This window comes from Carassius gibelio, chromosome B12, assembly GCF_023724105.1.
Source record: "Carassius gibelio isolate Cgi1373 ecotype wild population from Czech Republic chromosome B12, carGib1.2-hapl.c, whole genome shotgun sequence".
In the NCBI taxonomy this organism is placed as follows: Eukaryota; Metazoa; Chordata; class Actinopteri; order Cypriniformes; family Cyprinidae; genus Carassius; species Carassius gibelio.
In genome coordinates, this window is record NC_068407.1 from 9,840,858 (window position 1) to 9,861,315 (window position 20,458).

General features: G+C 38.7%; 1 protein-coding gene across 3 annotated transcripts in view; it reads left to right on the forward strand.

Annotated features, from left to right (window-relative positions):
• LOC127968983 (zinc finger E-box-binding homeobox 1) overlaps positions 1-20,231 on the forward strand; it is a 60,842-nt gene extending 40,611 nt beyond the window's left edge. For 2 of the 3 annotated variants that reach the window (XM_052570492.1, XM_052570493.1), the window contains exons 2-8: positions 3,645-3,812; positions 10,282-10,437; positions 12,268-12,470; positions 12,861-12,972; positions 13,348-15,026; positions 15,135-15,315; positions 17,426-20,231. In XM_052570492.1, coding sequence (XP_052426452.1) covers positions 3,645-3,812; positions 10,282-10,437; positions 12,268-12,470; positions 12,861-12,972; positions 13,348-15,026; positions 15,135-15,315; positions 17,426-18,144 — 3,218 coding nt within the window. In that variant the 3' untranslated portion in view covers positions 18,145-20,231. Of the gene's footprint in view, positions 1-3,644; positions 3,813-5,414; positions 5,780-10,281; positions 10,438-12,267; positions 12,471-12,860; positions 12,973-13,347; positions 15,027-15,134; positions 15,316-17,425 lie in introns of those variants that run through there. The other variant, XM_052570495.1, reaches the window with a different exon arrangement.
• The last annotated feature ends 227 nt before the right edge of the window (positions 20,232-20,458 follow it).

Sequence of the window (20,458 nt, forward strand, 5' to 3'; positions counted from 1 at the left end):
AAGCATTTAAAAAAAAAAATTGTTGTTGATTTTGATCTATAAACATCCTACACATTGTGCTTGTGCTTCAATAAGCTCTACATAGAGACTGAGAGGGCAAGTACGAGAGGAGAATGTTCTTAGTGGCAAAGTCTCATGGGAAACCTGTAGCTCACCTTCCTAAATGACAAATCAATAACTCTTGTCTGCCTCAGAGTCTCATGTGTCCTTTACCTGAGCTGGAGTTTAGATGGGTGAAGGCTCGGTTTATTATTTAAAGGTTCTATATGTGATGTACTGTATCGCTAACAAGCAATTGAGCTCTACCCATGTGAGTCACAATATATATGTGTATTGTTTAGGGATGGCTTTTAGAGGCATTTATCAGTGTGCCTTGACAGATGTCACTGGGGGGTCTCGGTTGTGTTTGCTTTAAATAGAACTTTCAGAGAACCACCTATAGTTCTGGGAATTCATACAGGTACAGAGCAGCAGATTGGAGGCCAGCTTTTGCCCAGTCAACATATCACTTCAACGGGTTGATTGTAAAATCCATCGAGAATGCATAGCTGGAAAACTGATTGACCAGTAAGAATGTAGACTCATTAGGCTAATGGTTTCATAGGCTGACTTGACATACTCATAGTGCTGTGCATGCCGACAACACACGAAAATATCATTGAAGGTTTCGGTGGAATGTCAGTGTTTGTATTTGGACAAGTGTATGAGATATTTTAGGAGATAGGAAATACATTTAGCAAGCATTTATGTAACTTAGTAATGGTAGAGCGTTGGCTTGGTGGTTAGTGCACATGCTAAAAATACAAGAAGCTTTACCCCGTCATTTTCTGTTCTGCCTCTAAACCAGGGGTGATTTAAAATTGATTTAAAACAATTCAATAAAACAAGTTTTTTGATCAATGCATCTTTGCTAAATGAATGTATTCATGTGTATTTTTTAAATAAACTTCCTAACGACTGCAAACTTTTGAACTGTGGGGTATACTGTGTGAAATAAGCTTTCCTATATTAAATTGGCTTTTTATATTGTCATTAAACTAAATCAAAAAACAAATCATTAAAATACTACCCAGAATTTTTTTTTTAATTTAAGAAATGCTTAAGTTCTGTTTAAAATCATATTTATGCACACTTTTTTGTGTAGTGGTTTTCACAGTTTCAAAGCAGCTTCATAAAGTAAAGCAGAAATTTAGTTAATTTTTTTCACAAAATTATATAAAGATTTGTTTTGCTTAGTTTTACTAAAGAGAGTAGAAATTTGTATTCCATCTCATGTTTTTAACAAATATTTAAAATATGAGTAGTAATTATTTTTTCCATTGATTTATTTACTTTAGTTTTTTCGACTGACCTCTGACTTTTCTATTTTGAGGCACAGATATTAAATGTTTCATGCCGTCTTTTAGGTGTTTTTATGTAGTACAGTTTGTTCTTCCTGTGCCTTTACACAGTTTTAGCTTACAGCTCCAGCATAATGTGAGCTATTCCTTTCTCTGTAAAGCATTTATTTAGTCACTTTTCCTGTGTGTACCTCCTGAAGGCTGTAATGAAATCTCTCATGTGGAACGGCGGAACAAGGCTCGTGGCTGTTTGTCATGGATCATTCACAGTGAGCTCACACACTCTCCGCTGTCCCTTTACTTCTGTCTTCTGCTGACTAGCCACACTGTTTGCTTCCCTTGGCTGAACAGCCTGATGGGATTGGTAGCTTCTCCTTCACAGTACACCGAATTGACTGTTGTGGTGATCCGTGCATCACTCGGATAGCTTTGACAGAACTTGTGGCTAGTGAGCGATGGGTCTATCTTTATGATTATGTGATTTTTTTTTTTTACCGTTTTGTCATAGGCAGCTTTTTTCAACCACTGCCATGTTGAGACTCTATTTCAGGTACATATATAGACACACCGCAGGTCTTTGCTGTGATCCATGACCTTAAAACTAAAGATGAAGCATGAGATAGAGAGAAAGAAAGAGGTTAAGAGGTTTGTACATGCACAGAACAGGTGGAGAATGAAAGTACAGGCCAGAGAAATAAAAGAAGATTGAGAGTGTGGGACCGAGAGAGAGAGAGAGAGAGAGAGAGAGAGAGAGAGATGGTTAAAGTGTGCAACAAAAAGCACAAAATCAGCTGAATGTAAATGTGCCAGATAAGCCCAGCAGAAGAGATATGGTGTGTGTGTGTGTGTGTGTGTGTGTGTGTGTGTGTGTGTATGGCCAGCCCCTCTGCTGACTTTGCTCCTCTCAAAGGAAAATTGATTTGGCCGGAGAGAGAGGTACTTAGATGAGTGGAAAAGAAGAATGACGGAGAGCAAGAACTGTGAGAGAAATGGAGAGAGAGGAGGAGGATGAAGAGGAAGGGTTTTCCGCACACCTATCCCTTTCCCTGCAAAAAAACGGTCAAGAAGGATTCACTCATATTACGATGATAATCGCTATCAGTCTGTAGAATTTCTTTTTACCAATTAAAGGGATAGTTCACCTTTTTGGATCAATAACTCACCTCCATGTTCATCTAAACTTGTTCTGTGGAATAAAAAAGAAGAGATTTTGAAGAATGTTTCTGCTGTTCTTGTCAATGGGATCCTAAACAGCATATGGATGAAAGAAATCCCAGGATATTTTTCAAAATTCTGTCCAGTAGAAGTAAGAACAGCACAGGGTGGATAAATAATGACGGAATTCTCATTTTTGGGTGAAATATACCTTTAAAATAAAACTGATTCCTCAGGTGGCCATAAACTCTTCAGTCCGAGGCATAAACATGTGCTGGATGCTTGTCACTGGGTTTGGAAAGGTCTCTCTTTTAGCTGAATTTATAAATCTAAACATATTCCATTCCAAAAGCTCTGCTTGATTTATGCCGGCTCCATTAGAGGCCTTGTCCTGCCAGCACTTTCCTTTAACGAAGGAGAACGTGTTAGGTGAGCTTACCACTCCGTCATCCGCTGTTTTAATAGAATGTCAAATCACACTTAGCCTAGCATGCAAACACACACATTACTAATTAAGGCCGTCTGGCCTGTTACAGAAAATCAATGGTGTTTTAGCTCAAGCTCTCCCTGTCTCTCCTTCCTGTGCTGCTTAAATGGAGGTCAACCTGTCCCACCTTTTTGTCAAAAAATAAAAGATGCATTTAATCATTACAAAACGTTGATCGCACACCTATAAGAAGATACGTTTCCAGTATTGTACGGTGTGTGATCTCATGATTACAGCAGCTTGATCCTCATTTCATGATCTGATTACACCGTCGGACTGTGTCCACACTGGACCGTTTGGCCACAAATGGTTTAAACACGAGCCGTTCTGATTTATTGATTCAATCTCGAGTGATTCTTTGCCTTGTTTCATTGGCTCACCGAAAGACGCAGGAACTGCTCCACTACTATTTGGCATTTCATTGAATTATTCCCTGAAGTATGCTTCATCTCTCTACATCTCTTCAGTCATCTCCCGCTTCAACAACTGAGCTGCAGTCTCTCGCTTTAATCTCGTCTGGCTCTATATTGTAGTCATTTTCACCAGCAGCGTCTTTCCAGATTTCAAGGGTTTCATCAAGCCTTTCTACGGTTTGCAAGCACTTCCCGTCTCCATATGTTAGCATTCTCTTTAAGCGTTGTGTTTTCTCTGTGTCTCTGCAGTGAGTAACTACAGTCATGTGCTGGAGGGCCAGTCAGACTCAGATGATGAAGATAAGCTTCACATCGTGGAGGAGGAAGGGAGTCTCCTGGACGGGGCTGACTGTGACAGTGTGGCCCCTGATGATGACCCTAACGGGACCGTTGACCCTGACAGCAGATGGGACGATGGTAAGCTCGCCCTTTTGTGAAATATCTTTATCACGGAAGCTCTGTATATTAAGTCTTAAGTTTCTCAGGAAGTGCTTACATGTTCTTGCATTCGAAAACAACTAGATAGAAGAGAATGAAGGTATCTCTGTATGCATGTTTTAAAAGTTTGACTATTTTTAAATTGACACGGCGTCTTAAAAATGCATAGCTTGTGGCAGGATGCTCCAAAAACAGAGCTTGACATGATGCAACAGCCAAAGACCTCCGTCTGAATGTGTGTGTACTGTGATGCTTTAAAAGAGATGAATTTAAATATGCAACTTCTCTGTCATCACACAGAAAAAAATTATACTTTTTTTTTTCCCCACTCTTTATATTGATCAAAAGTGACAGTAAATGCATTTATGATGTTACAAAAATGTCTAATTTAATAAATTATATATGAAAAAAATATATATCAATCTACCATATTTAACTTTGATATAAATCAAAAAAGTTTTTTGAGCACCAAATCAGCACATTAGAATGATTTCAAAAGAATCATATGACACTGAAGACTAGAGTAATGACTGCTGGAAATTCAGCTTTGTCATCACGAGAAAAAAATATTAAAGTATATATATAAAAAAAGAGTTCTATTGTAATTATATTTTACAATATTAATGTTTTTATTGTATTTTGATCAAATAGACCTAATGAAATAATGAGCGTAAGAGACCTCTTTTGAAACTTTTCAATAGTATTGCAAAACGAATTAAAGAAATTTTATATATATATATATATATATATATATATATATATATATATATACATATATATATATATATATATAAAGGTTGTACTTTAAATATCAGGGAATTTCATAAGTCTAATTTATATAATAGATCTGGAAAGTCATTAGTTTATAATAAAATTCATGACTTTTTGCAAAAAAAGAAAATTTGAATTTTTTAAGAAAAATTATTATATTGAAAAGTTCTGACTATGGTATTCAGAAAAAGCACCCTATTGAAAAACTAGTTGACTTTTCAAATCAACTATTCGATCAAAATTAACATAATAACAAAAGTTTTTTTTTTTTGTTAAGCATAATCTCTCTAACAAACACTAATTGCGACAATTCAACACCATTCCTTTGCTGCCTTTTAAGCGCAGGTATTTCCTTCAGAAAATGCAGACCTAGTTTTTATTGTGATGTTAAAATCTTGGCTCCATCTGGATAATAAAGCTTGATAAAGGGTAACTGGGATACAATGGAGCTCTTTTGCTTTTGACGAAAGGCATTTCTCCTGTTCCTGGGCTAATATGTATTGCCTGCAGTGTGGGGATTGATTATGCTGGAAGAGGTGAACGTAAAGTCTGTTGTATGTGAGCTACCAGGGTGCTATTGTGCATTAAGCTTAGTGTTGCGGGACGCAGGCATCATGGCAGGTAATATACCGCCACTATAACCACAGCAACTGCTTGCACAGCAGCCCCTTCTTCAGTTTTTTCATTCGGAACATTTTCTACTCTCTCCACTCTGTATTTCAAAGTTCGCCCCCCAAATTCAAGTCCTCTGTCATTTTAATTTCTGCCAGTATTCATTCATTCATTCCTCTCTCCTGGCTTCTCTGTCAGTTCTCTGCAGGATAGAGCTTCGGTGAAGAAGAAAGTCATTGTTTTTGGCAGCGCTCTCCAAACATTAAACACTTCACAGAAACCCGAGTTAAGAGAGAGGGACTACACACACTCTCTCTTGAACATTTCTTTTATTACCTCCATACCACCTTCATCTCTTTGCAATCCTTCTTTGTCTGCCTGTTGCTTCTTTGTTGTAACTCCGAATGAATTGTTGTTGTGAGTCTCTTATGTTTTCCCAGAATTCCTCCCTTTAACATGTTACAGCACCTGTTGCAGCACCTTTTCCTCTTCATTTCGTAGCTTTTCCCTCTCTTCATTGCCAAAGGCTTGTTTGCAGCAAGAGGCCCAGATATACGAGCAAGGTGTGTAACATAAAGAAATCGGTCTGCTGAGATGTAATGTGCATTGTTCTCTGTTCTCACATGTCGCGTTTGAGTTATATACACTTCTCTGCCTGAGCTTCCCATCATTCATAGAGCTCAGAGCTGTAAAGCAGCCACTAGCCATAATGGTTCAGCGCTATCAGTCCAACTCTGACTCTCCATTTTGGGCAACCCTGCACCTTTATTTTCTTTTCTTTCTTTGTATCTTGGCAGCAATCTCTGTATTAGAGGTCCAGCTCACTTATAAACCGTATGGCTGGCTCTCTGTGGTCTCTGGCTACAATTCTTGTACCTCAACCTCCACATTTACTTTCCCTCCATCCAAGCTATGTTTCTGTGCTTTGTTCTTCACTATCAGATGACTGGCCACTCGTTCACTGTCAGCTCTTGTGTTCACAGAGATGAAAACGCTCCTCTTGCAGTCATTTATGGGGTAAATACTCCGTAAACCAATACATGATTACTGTGGTATGGATAGTGACGTTGCGTATCCAATTCGATATGTCAAGCCACTCTGTTTCCCTGTAATTTAACCACACGTTTCTTGAACAGGCATTAGGAATCAGCCATTTACGTAATGCGGTGAGTAGAGGCACCTAGCATAATGGAACAAGAAACATGGCAAGTGGGTTTACCTCATTTTTTACTGTTAGGGAGGATTACATTCTATATTTGACTCTTAGGTTTTAAAGTGCATGAGCATATGGTGATGGAGTAATTGGTCACTGGGGAAAGTGCTGTAAGTGCCTGACTCATAATGGAAATCTCACCAGAACTTCAATCAGGAAAGGTGAAGCTGGTGGATTCTGGGAAACGTAGTGCATGCTGATGGTCTATGCTGTGAGAGGCACGCAATAATCAGAATCATATGAATCTCACAGTTTACATTCTACCTCCAAAATTTGCAGTTGGTAAGATTTATTTATTTTTACAAAAATGTAGTAAAAACAGTAATGCTGTGAAAACAGAGAGGAGGAGTACAACATACAGTGTTATTAATAGAAATCGTTATATTATGCTGACTTGGGGCTCAATAAAGATTTATTATGATCAAAGTTAAAAACAGTTGTGCTGCTTTAGATTTTTGTGGATACTGTTATAAATTTCTTTCAGGATTCTTTTGGTGAATAGAACATTTAAAAGAATAGCATTTAATTTAAATAGAAATATTTGTGACATTATAATTGTATTAACTGTCAATACACAATACAATTCTATATAAATGCCTCATTCATACTGTCATTTTAATGCATCATTGCTGAATAAAATTACTGACATCAAACTTTTGACTATTGTCTATGTATAGCAGTATACGTAAAGATATATGTAAGCTCCACCACTGAATAATAATAATAATTATTATTATAATTAATAATTAATTCTGACTTTTTCCTCAAAATTACGTGATAAAAATTCACAATTCTGACTTTTTCCTCAAAATTACTTGATACAAACTCGCAATTCTGAATTTTTCTTCAAAATTGTGTGATACAAACTCACAATTCTGACTTTTTCCTCAAAATTACGTGATACAAACTCACAATTCTGATTTTTTTATTACTCAACCGTGAGATGTAAACTTGCAATTGCACGTTATAAAGTCAGAATTTTATTAAAAAAAAACTATACAGTATATATATATCAAATTCTGAGAAAAAAGGTCAGATTTTCAAGATAAAAACTCGCAATTAAATTTTATCCTCTACCTATCTACCTAATCCTCTACCTGTTTACTTCTAATGGACATGCTATGATGTTTTACAAGCAAAAATCAGTTTAGGAGTGTTCTCTGTCCAAACCAGTATCTGATACAGGCTACATTTGAAGGGTCATGTGAGCAACCTCACAGAAAAATCCGATTTTAGCAGAAAATCAGATTTGGGCCACATTCAGCCTCGGTGAGAATGCCATAGTCATCCGTAACTGTTTTGTTAGTGGGTTTAATGGATAGTGGAACCACACTTAGAGTACCTCACAAGATTTTATGTACATATGTCTTCATTTTCTCTACTTAATCATCCAAGTTAGAGTAAATCCATGAACTGGCTGAGCTTTTAGACTCATGTGACCCAGCTCTGGCACGCTAATAGCACGTCATTGTCAAATCAAACCAAGCCCGTCACAGAACACTCATGCACTTTATCTGACCTTCACCCTTAATGTCTTTAACAAGGTCAGGATGTCATATATAATCATGCACATGTGTTAGCTACTTCCCTGAGCTTAGACTACAACAGTATCTTATTTGTTTCTCTTCAAAGAAAATTTAGGTTGTTGTACAATCACAAGACAATATCTGCTTCTGTCAACTTGTTTTATTGTAAGGCATGAGGGAATATTGTTCCTCACAGGACTTTAATAATGTAGCATAATAAAGTGTTTGGGCTTAGTTTGTGAACGATTCTTGGAAACGCTGTAGTGTACAACTCTGTGTAGAGTGAGGAATGAGACTCTGTTGTCCAGCCCCACTAACATTCATGTCTCTATCTCTGGCCCACTTATAATGTGAGACTGTCATGGCTACAGTTGTGTTGTGATGTCCTAACAACAGCGTGCTGTGATGGCTGTGTAGTGCAGGGCAAAGCTCTGGTAATCATCTGTTCCTTCACTAGTGGAACATCTCACACCCAGATTTCAACACGATTTAAAGCTCTCAGGAACCTTCAGGAGGGACCGACTGAAACATTTGCTATCGAAATCACTGGAGATCATGATAGCCAGTCATTTCAGTGGAGTTTATCTTTTCAATGTGTTCATGTTTTTTTCTGTCAGTAAATGGCAAGAGTGTCGTTTTTTCATAATGAAAAAATAAATAAATAAAATATAATGAGACAACTATAACACAGTAACAATACATTAAAACGTTTTCAGATTTATTTGTATTTTGTTAATCTTGATTAATCCTAAATGTTGGATGAACGTAATGAATTAATAAAAGTTTGTGTTTATGGACATAAACGAAAGTCATACCACTTCAAAGTAAAATGGACTAAAATGAAAAACTAAATTAAAAAATGGACTAAAATAAAATAAATAAATTAGAATAAAAAAATGAAAAGAATCAAATTAACATGTTAATTATTAATAAATAATAAGTTATTTTTTTGTTGACTGGGTGCTTGATTTAATCAACATTTAATAGTTTTATCATAATAAAAAAAATAATACAATGAGACAACTATACCAATATATTAACAATACATTAAAATATGTTAAAATTTAATTGTATTTGGCTAATCTTGATTCATTCTAATTGTTGGATGCATGTAATGAATTAAAAGTAAAGTAAAATCATACCATTTCAATCAGAGTAAAATGGACTAAAATATTTTTATTACATTTGTATTTCATTAATATATGTTTTTTAATAAATTAAAAATAATGAAAACACTAAAATTCACATTTTACTTATTAATAAATAATTAATTCATATTAAATAATAGCTAATAACAGTAATAATAATAATAACTATTGACAATTGAATATACATTTTAAAGACAAAATTTGACAAAAAAAATGTAAAACAAAAAAGTAATAATAATAGCTTAAATAAATATAATAACACTGATGACAGGATATGTGTCATCATTGGACCAAGGACGTCCGTCTATACTCTGGTGAGAAAACCCTACATGTCAGACAAATAAACAGTGTCGGTGTGAATCAGTGTCCCTTATGAAGACATCACTGCTGACAAGGGTAGAGCGCACTACAAAAAGAGCTGCTGAGAAAGAGAGTGAGAATGAGCAAAAGAACACCGACATCAACAAAAACAAACAAAAACCCTCTTCGTTTTCTTTTTGTCCCTCACATATTGCAGGATCTCTTAAATCGTTCCGACACACAAATGCACAAATGTCCTCAGGTGTTTCCGAATGTTGTTTTGACTCGCTAGCAAATGCCATTAGTTGTAATTGCTGACATTGCGGACTCATTTTCAGCATACGCATGAGAGAGCGCATTGCTAAGGCACAGAACAGCGTGCCGCCCGAGGGCTCAGTTTCTGCCGAAGCCTTCACTTGTTCATTTGCAATCGTTAGCTGAGCCAATCTTTCGTTTGTGAGCAAAAGAGAATGAGAGTACATTTCTCAAATTAAAGAAGCTCATTTAATGGGGACGTTGAGCTCAGATTGTGCATTAAGCCCGGAATTGAATTAGCCGCACCAGAGTGATTTCTTTTTCATTTGCTTTTAATAGGTAAATGTGCAATCGAGGACTAATATGTGTTTTTGTAGGTGTACATACCCACGGACGTGAAGCTATGTATCTAAAGCTCATACCCACTCAAACTCCTCTGAGTATTTAGCTAATGTACTGTTTAATAGAGAGCCACCACTAAATATTTTAGCTGTTATTTGGTCTCATTCAAATTACACATCCTTCAAATTTTTTCCTGCATTGGGCCGTATCGTATGACTGATATTCTGTCCACAGAAACAGCAGTGAGAATCACTGTAAGTATGTGTTTGTGTGTGTTGCAGTGAAAGAAGAGTGCTTGTCGGACGAGGATGATAGGAGCAGAGATGCTTTGGTTGAGGAGATGCTCCAGCAAGGAGACACGGCCGTCATCTTCCCGGAGGCTCCAGAAGACGAACCGCGACAGGGCACACCAGAAACCAGCGGACATGATGAAAATGGTACACACACACACACACACATCACACACATTGTAAACACTTCATCAGTTAACATCACGCAAGATGAATATAAATGGTTGCTAGAATAAGTTTGAACTCTTGGATTTTGTCTTAATCATTGTTTATTTTGTTAATCTGTTGTTGTGACCGTGTTTTTGAGTAATACAGCAGAAGGCACGAGGGTTCACATATGTTTTCCAGCAACTGTATGTACTTGACATTTAAATCTCACACTTGGAGTAGCCACAATTTGAAACAATTTCAGATTTGCACAAAACCTTTGCAATTTTTATAAAATGTCGCTAAAAAACAATTGCAAAATGGCAGTGTTTCTATAAACCGATGTAACATAAACGTAATTATTTCCTTTGGCAATAAGTCGATGGATGGGTGGATGTTGGTAGGTTTACATGTATCCCAGTCACCACACTAGCTATTATTTTTTAATCAAAGGACATCATGTATGCGTGTACGGAGCAGTACGGAAAGCCACTTCTGGGATTCTTCTGAAACGTGCTGCTGGTGTAAACATAAGCGTTGACTAGAGTAGCTGTGATCATCTCTGGTGGCCGTGTTGGAACCGTAATGAGCCACAGATGTGGGCAGTTAATGCAATTAATGGCAAGGAAAGCGGCCACATATGAGGTGTTTCTTGGAGGTTATAGCACATTAAAGAATGATCATGAGATTTTTACATACACCGGGTGACCTGTAAATGCAAAACATTGCAGTTTTCTGATACAGTCCTTTTTCAAATTACCTAAAAACCTCCTCATGCAAGTGTAGAACACTTTTTGCGATTGCGCTATATGGGAGTTTTTTGCTTAATTGACATGCTTCCATTAGGCATATTTTCTATAAGCAATTTCAATTTGCACAAAAGACCTGCAACACCTGTGCAAATCTTCCATACCTGAGCTCATTTCTCACGTCCCTGTTGTTGTGTTTGTGCGAGAGAGAACGTTTCACCTGACCGGAGAGAGAAGGTTAATATATTACCTGTTAACAGGTAATATGTTACCTGTGTGAGAGCTGGACAAAAACCTGTCCAGGTGTTTCCTGCACATTTTCCACTTGACATTTGAAAATGTATATATAAGTATTATATAACATAGATAAGTGTTTCCTTGAATGTAGACATTTTATTTGAGAAATAAGACAGTGGCATATCTTAATTTGTATTCACTACAATGGTACTTCAATTAAACTTGTTAATTTCTCAATGTATGACAGCGTATGATATGTCATCCATGGCTTTATTTTTCTGCTAGTATGTGCTGTCAGATCTTCTCTAGCTTGTTATTCATGTTGCCTTTATAACAGGCTTTACCAGCATGTTGTTTCTTTGTTTCTTTTTATGAAATCCCTTGTTCATCCATGTAATTATTTGCCTTGTTGTCGTGGTATTCTTTAATTACCAAACTGCCAATCCTTGTTCTTTTTATTTTGGCTACCGTTCTTCAGCTCTTCATGCTGGAGATATTTCAGGATGGGAAGTGTAAAACATTAAAGATTTTCCCAAACTCTCATATTCTCATTTGCCAGTGCATTGATCCATGTCTACATGCGCGCACACACACTTCACAAATAAATCATCTATGCCAGAAGTGCATTCAACTGGATTCCCTTGTATTACAGTACATTAGTCTACTTGCACACCTCTTCAGATATATTTGAACAGCATAGCAAATAATTGTATGCAAATTTTCATACATTCACAATTACTGAAAGATAACAGATTTTTTCATGTTTCTAATATATGCTTTTGAGGAAAAAATACACACATGCACCTCTACCCATCTGTAATACTCTCTTCTCTCTCACTCTCAGGCACGCCAGACTCATTTTCTCAGCTCCTCACCTGTCCCTATTGCTCTCGTGGCTACAAGCGCTACACCTCACTGAAAGAACACATTAAATACAGACACGAGAAGAGCGAGGACAACTTCAGCTGCTCACTCTGCAGCTACACCTTTGCCTACCGAACACAGCTGGACAGACACATGACCGCACACAAAGCTGGCAGAGAACAGGTATTCTGTCCTTTTTCTGTAGAGTTTGTGAGAAGTGTGATTTAATGCCATATTTTTAATCTAACATGTTCAAAATAGTTTCTAAGGGACAATTCTGGGAATAAGGTTGCAATTTGAGACTATTGTGAGTTGTAGTGAAACCCAAAGATTTAAAACTCAAAATGGTTGGATTTATCACACAAGTGATAATATATCACTCATGCACTACCTAAAGAAAAGAACTAAAAACTGTAAAATGTACTGTGTTGTCGTTATGCATTTATACTACATAGCTACATTTTATACAAAGAGCTGGTTAAAAACACTTTTTGTGAGATTTTACACTTACATATAAATTATGACAGAAGTATTGTTCATCTGATTATAACACATTCTCTCTTACATTTTTAGCGGCATGTTACTCAATCAGGTGGAGGAGGGAATCGAAAGTTTAAATGCACTGAATGTGGCAAAGCCTTCAAGTACAAACACCACCTGAAAGAACACCTGCGCATCCACAGTGGTGAGGACTGCTTGAAATATGCTATGCTGCTGTATCTCTCTGTGTTTTTGTGTGTGTGTGTGTGTTTGCAAGCATGCATATGTGTGTGTGCATTTGTTTACTTCTTTGTACAAATTTGCAGGGCAATTCAGCATTCAAGTACTTCAAAGTACTTACAGTACTTACTGTCAGAGGCTACCTAAGAGAGTTTGTCCTTTAAAAACTGCACTGTAGTCCCTGTAGTTTCTTTTGAGGACCACCTATGAAGTGTTTCATTTACCTTAAGAGATTTACCCTCCATTAATTTGATCATCACAAATCTGTACCAGTTGAAGACCTCTTTATATTTATGTGAATTGTCAGTTTTCTAATTTCTTTATTGTGTGTGTTGTGTAGGAGAAAAGCCTTACGAGTGCTCCAACTGCAAGAAGCGTTTCTCTCATTCCGGTTCTTATAGTTCCCACATCAGCAGTAAGAAATGCATCGGCCTCATCTCAGTAAATGGACGGCCGCGATCTTCTCCCGCCACTGGGGCTGCCAAGACCCCGCAGTGCTCTTCCCCGTCCCTGCCAACCTCTTCCCCCACGGCACGTGTCCAAGTCAGAGACAAACTGGACAATAGTAAACCCCTTCAGGAACAGCTTCCCTTGACACAGATCAAATCTGAGCCACTGGACTTTGAGTACAAGACTGTGGTGGTGGCCCCATCTACTAGAGGAGTAAATGGCATATTACAAGGTGGGGCGGCAGCCGTACAAGCTGTTGTGCTCCCAACAGTGGGTCTGGTATCCCCAATCAGCATCAACATCGGGGACTTACAGAACATGCTGAAGGTGGCAGTGGATGGGAATGTCATCAGGCAAGTGCTGGAAAGCACACAAGCTAAGGGGCAGCAAACAGGGACAGGAATCGTTGGAGCAGGAGGGGTGGGAATTGCCCAAGCACCCCAGCAAGTCATACAGGCCTTTAGTCTTCCCATCTTGGACCAGGATGGCAGTGCTAAGATCTTCATTAATTACAGTCTAGACCCTTCACAGGCCCAAGTGGTCATTCAAAGTCCGAAGAAAGAATCGTTGGGGTTGAACACAGAAACCTGCAAGGCTCAGAAGCTGCCAGAGGACTTGACAGTCAAGATGAATAGGGACAAAACCACCATCACTGTGGACGAGAAGAGTATTTTACACAATGACACAACACTTAAGCACTGTGGTAAAGATGGACATAGGGTAAACGGGAAAAACCTTGAGGGGAAGATAGACTTGGAGGAAGGACTGTGTCCTGGTCAGCCTCCTCTGAAAAACCTTCTCTCTTTGCTCAAGGCTTACTTTGCCTTAAACAACGAGCCCACCAAGGAGGAGCTGGCAAAGATATCAGAGTCTGTTAATCTTCCGGCAGAGGTGGTGAAGAAGTGGTTTGAGAAGATGCAGTTGGGACAGATCTCTGTAGATCCCTCCTCATCCCTGGCTGAGGATGAGCAGACCACTCCTGGAGATTTGGATGGGACTAGAGGTGCATCACCCCATACAGAGCCAGATAAGCAACTGATCACAGAGGAGCAAGGAGAGAGGGACTGCTGTAGCCCAGCTGAGGGTGTAGAAGCTGGGGAGAATGGGATAGAAAGTGTCCCTACATCCCCTTCACCACTAAACCTGTCGGCCGATGGTCCTGTCCCAGCCAGGACTCTTGAGGAAGGCGAGGGACCTCTTGATCTTTCGCTACCAAAATCTGCTGCTACAGCTGCTGTGGCTAGCAGTCACGTAAACACTGTTTACTCGGCTCAAGAGGAGCCATTAAATTTGACTTGCACAAAGAAGGAACTGCTCAGCAATGCAAGCACCAATGCTGCCATATATGCCAGCCAACCAAGTGCCAATCCCATAAACATCGTGACCACTCAACTGCCCACCCTAGTGGCTATCACTGACCAGGGACAAGCGCAATGTCTTCGTGCACTTACCACCACTAAACAGACCATCCTGATCCCGCAGCTGACTTACAGTTACACCACTACATCCTCCAGCCCAGCAGGGAACGACGCTCCACAGAAGAACATTATACACGTCAATGGCATCAAGGTGAGAGCCATGCATACAAATGTACCTTGTACCATGAATCATTTTTATGCTTACAAATGTACCTTGGTTATATCAAATCAAAATGATCGTCTTTTTCTCACAATGTAGGAGGAAAAACAGGAGATGGGGTCAGAGGTCACCTCGACATTGGAAGAACAGACAGACTCAGACTCAGGGCCGACGAGAAAGAAGATGAAAAGGACGGAGAGTGGGCTGTACGCCTGTGACCTGTGTGACAAAATCTTCCAGAAGAGCAGCTCATTGCTCCGCCATAAATACGAACACACAGGTGGGATTCTCACACACAAGGGGAAAATAGTAGGCATAAGGAGTTTAGACAGTTTTTAGATGTTCCTTCATATGTAAATGGCTAGGCATTCATAGAAATATGATTTGAAGTGATACTGAAGGGGAAATTATGACAGAATACATTGTGTTGCAGTAATTTTACATATTACACAGGGAGCAGAACAGAATTTCAAGTTCCAACCGCTGTTAAATTACACGTGCTGGAGGGTGTGGTGATTTATTTTCCCTTTTCCGCTGGCCAAATACATTACCTTCCACACCGAACCCAGGCTGTTGCATCAGTTCTCTGTTAGTAATTTACACTCATCCTCCCTCTTTTGCTTTAAAAACATGAGAAGTTAGCTAAGCCAAGAGTCGGTCACCTCTCACTGTTAAAATACCTGGCCAAAAATTGAGCAGCACTCATCCAAATGACATCACAGTGCCTTGAACCACAAATTGTGCTGTCTTTTCTCTCTCACTTATTTTTTGTAAGTTTATAAACTTACAGGCCTTGGTGGAACTGGCCTGTCTTGTGCACCACAGCTTGTTTTGATTCATTGTTTGGTCTTATTATCCATGGCTACATAACAACATGTAATGCAATTCTTAATGCATTAAAGATTCAGGGTTGAACACTGGGTGTGGGGGATTTCTTAGGGTGCTTTCACACTTGGTTTGCTTGCCTGGTCCGAACCCGAGTTCAGTTGCTCCACCCTCCCCCTCCCACAAGCCAGAAGCTGTTTACCCCGTTGCTTGGTAACGACAGCGCAGGAGAAGGCAGCAAATGCATAACATTACTCTCTGCACTTTTATGTATTACGTTTTTGAACTGTTCGGATTTTTTTTATAAAGCTGCGGTACATAACGGCACTTGCGTCTGTCTTACGAATGTACTGAAAATGCTCTAAAGAACGTTGAAGACGAACATAAATGAGATGTACAGCTCTCTGCTTGCAGCGCGTCAGTCACACTCATCAGGAAATTGAGTGAAACGCACACACAAACACACATTTTTATCAAATAATTTGTCATTAAAAGCGGTTCACTTCCATGATTTGGTATGACTGCGTTCACATAAGCAGCAAAACGTACCAGAGTTCACATGAAGCGTACCCCAGACCACCGTTTTTAAGCGGTATCGGGTACAGTTTGCAGGTGCGCATCCGAGTACGGAAGACAGCCTTCACATCATCCAAACGACCCGAACTCTGACGTCAATCGAACCCGGGTGTGCACCAAAAGTGCTAGTGGGAAAGCACCCTTAGGGCTGCATGTAGAGATTACAATATATATTTTTTTGTGTTTTGGACCCTTTATTAGTTTTTTATAGCATGCATTATAGATGAAAATTTGTCTATTTAATATATAATATTGTGGTGTAATTGTGTCGATCAACTGACAAGCATTTATTTATTTATCTTTGTTCATCTTTGGAAAATATTTTTGATATTTTTTTGATGAAATCCACAAGCTTTCTGATCCTGCATAGACAGCAACAGAAATACTAGGTCCTTTCAAGGCCCAGAAAGGTAGTATGGACATTGTTAAAATACTCCATGTGACATCTGTGGTTCAACCTTAATTTTATGAAGCTACAAGAATACTTTTTGTGTGCATTGCTCTGCTTGCGCAGTGCAAGGCCCAGTGCATGTCTTCTAAGCCAGGTGGTACTTTTCGTGAACGCATGTCGAATTCTGACATGGAAGAGAATAAATTGTTTCATAAAATTACTATTTATGCTTTCTTTTCCGTACATTCATAAAATCACAGTTGAACCAATGATGTCCTTACTACCTTTTTGGGCATTGAATGTGGTAGTTCTGTTGCCATCTATGCAGGGTCAGAAAGCTCTTGGATTTCATTAGCACAATTAGCGTTCACATTACCGCAATTAGCAACACTCAAACAGAAGTCACTTTTTGACCAAGGAGTGTTCTGTTGGTCAACATGACTAATTTGCATTCTACATGGGGACCTATTACGCCCTTACCTGAAACTCCCAATTGCACAGAATAAAAGCTCAGAAATGACTGTATTTCTCTGTTTATTCTAATAATAAGTACTCCAAGATAAATATTAATTAGAGTACAACTCTTTATCTCTTACAGGAAAGAGGCCTCATGAATGTGGGATCTGCAGCAAGGCCTTCAAACACAAGCACCACCTAATAGAGCACATGCGCCTGCACTCCGGGGAAAAGCCGTACCAGTGCGACAAGTGCGGAAAACGCTTCTCCCACTCTGGCTCCTACTCGCAACACATGAACCACCGATACTCCTACTGTAAGAAAGAGGCTCAAGGCCAAGGGTTAGGCCAGGGAGTCGAGGAAGAGGACAATCCTGGGGAAGAGCAGCCTCGGACAGGCAGCACAGCGACCTCGCCACCTTCCCACCTGGACTCGGATGAGCGGGGGAGTAGTACCAGAGAGGATGAGAGTGAGGAGGATGAAGAGATGGGCTCGGGGAGCTTAGTGGATGAGGATGAGATTCAGGTGGTCAAGATCGGAGAGGAGGGAGATGAAGACGACCAGGGAGCAGATGAAGACCAGGACGGGGAGGGAGAGAGGATGGAAGGGGTGGAACAAGAAGAAGATGGCAATGAGGAAGGTGAGAGTGAGGAAAATGATGGACAAACGTTGAAAGTCATAGTGATGCAGGATGAATGTGAAGATGGAAACGAAGAGGATGAGCAAACGGCGAAGGAGGCCATGGACACAGAAACTCTTGAACACATGAAGGACATAACAGAAAAAGAGAACCCAGTGGACGATAAGAAAAAGATTGAAAATGAAGAAAACACAGCCACTATGAACGGAGACGTGAAGTGAAGCTACAGCTCTGTTTTTATGGCCCTTATTCCTTACGACGTCGTTTTACAATGTTACTAATTTGAAGGAACAAAAAAGACGTTTTCTCTCCGCAGATGTTTCTCTCTCTTCCTGAGAAGTGACTGTTAAGACAAGAATGAAGTGAGGAAGAGAGCGTGACTGCTCTTACGCTGCATCTAAACCCACTACTGTGTATAAACCCCCAGGTGTGCCTGATAATAACAAAATACTTTTTCCACATGAAGACGATTTTCAGTGTTTGAGTATGGTTTGTATAAATGCAAAGTTTCACGAAAAAAAAAAACTAAAACAAAAAAGAAAATGACGCATATACAGACTGAAAGCTACTCACGTTTTGGCTAATAATGTTTATTACTAAAACGCCTTGGGTCAATTTCTTTTATCAGTATTACTAATTTTTTGTCACTCTCGGTTTACCCTCAAAAGCTGTACAGTTGGAAGAGAGAGATTTCTATACGTTTTTATTGCCAATGAACAAAACTCAGTATTTTCTTGCATTTGAAGGAAAAAAAAAGAATCCTGTGCACTACCATATTCCCAGTTTACCTATGGAACACCTATGTGGGCCTTGTGTTGTTTAATGTCTACCTTCCAGTATTAGCACCCCTAAGCCACGCTAGTGCTCGCTAGCACAACATTTGTCTGCCGTCTCATTTCAAGAAGGACTGTGAGCCTTAAATGTCAAAATATTGATGTGGTTATGGTGGGAGGGCTTTAATGAATCCCAAAAAGCCAAGACATTAAAACCTTAGTAATCCTGGACAGCTGGTTTCAGGTGATCGCCATCAGTCCCTTCACCACCCATCATCCACCCTTATGCAAAAACATGCATGTTGGAAGTGCCATTGAACAGTGCTGTGCCGTTGCTGTGACGCCGTCGCTGAGCAGCACACTCGCGTGGGGCTCATGCTGTCTTTGATTTTGGTAGCAAAATTTTGGACCCCTGCACCTAAACCACTAGTCCTGGCTAAAGGACAAGACTGCCTCTTTTTATTATAATTTTTTTTTAATTTGTTCAATCCAGTAAGGACTACACTGCATCAAGAATTCAGGAAAGACGATCAATGAGCAAAAAGGAGAAAAAAAATAGCTCTTTTTTTCAGCCTTGAAGTATTTTTCCCCTGTTTGGTGCACTTGTTTCTCTTGTTATCTTTAGCTGCACGACACTTTTTCTTCAGGTAACAAATGTAAGCAGATACGATCAATGGAGAATTCACTTTTAGTGTTTTTTGTTTCTTTTTCGGTCAGCCTTTTTACCTGTCAGTATTAATTTTTGTCTTGTTTGAAATGAAGTTTTTTTTGTTGTTGTTTGTTTCAGTGAACATTGTGTAATTTTTTTTTTTGTTCGTTTTGTTTGGATTCTCAGTAAAGGCAGTATTACCCCTCCCATCCCTCACCATGTATAACTTTACATTTTTAGTTTTAGAGACCTTTTATATTTATGTGTCTTATTTTTGTATTTTCTTTATGGTTATTTATTACACAATGTAGTGTACAATACTGTAGTTTGTATTAATACAATAATATATTTTAGTATGAAGAATAATTTCGAAGATAAATGAAATCAAAGCTGGGGAACGAACTCTAGCATTTCAAAGTGTTTTAGAACAGGAAAAAAGAAAGTGTTATTTTCAAATTTTCAAAATGCATTGTTTGAAACAAAACAAAAAACAAAACTAAACAAAACAAAAACACCCCTAAAGTATATGAGAACTGTTAGCTTTTACATGTCACTTTCATGTTATTGTCTCTTACCCCACTATACTTTGAAGCTACTGAAAACTAATTGTATGCTATACACGCATGAGTCCTTGATGTTGCATCGAAAGATTGTCCTTCACCATGAAACTGCGCTGCCCTTTTAACAAAGCCAAAACATCATCAGTGTTGTTTATTATTATTATTTTTGGTTGTGCCAATTTGTAACTCTCTTTGTCTACATCAAGACAACAAAGTCTTTTATATGTCCCTGTTTTAACCTTTTTAGTGATAGTTTTTTGTTTGATCATTTGTTTTGTTTTTTTTAATGACTCCCCATCTCACAATAAAATACTTCAAGAATTCAACACTTACAGCTTTTCTATAATATTTCCATTACACGATATTTAGATGTTTAATTACAAGACCTAAGCATAAAAAGAGTTGTTTTTAATGAATTTAGTCTCTGTTGCCTACAGAACACAATCCCTCAGCTCCAACAAACATCATTGATTAGGATCAGGTTGCCATGCAGGTTTTTGGATGGAGAGCATGAATTATTAATGCAGCAAAACAGAAATCATAATGATCTGAA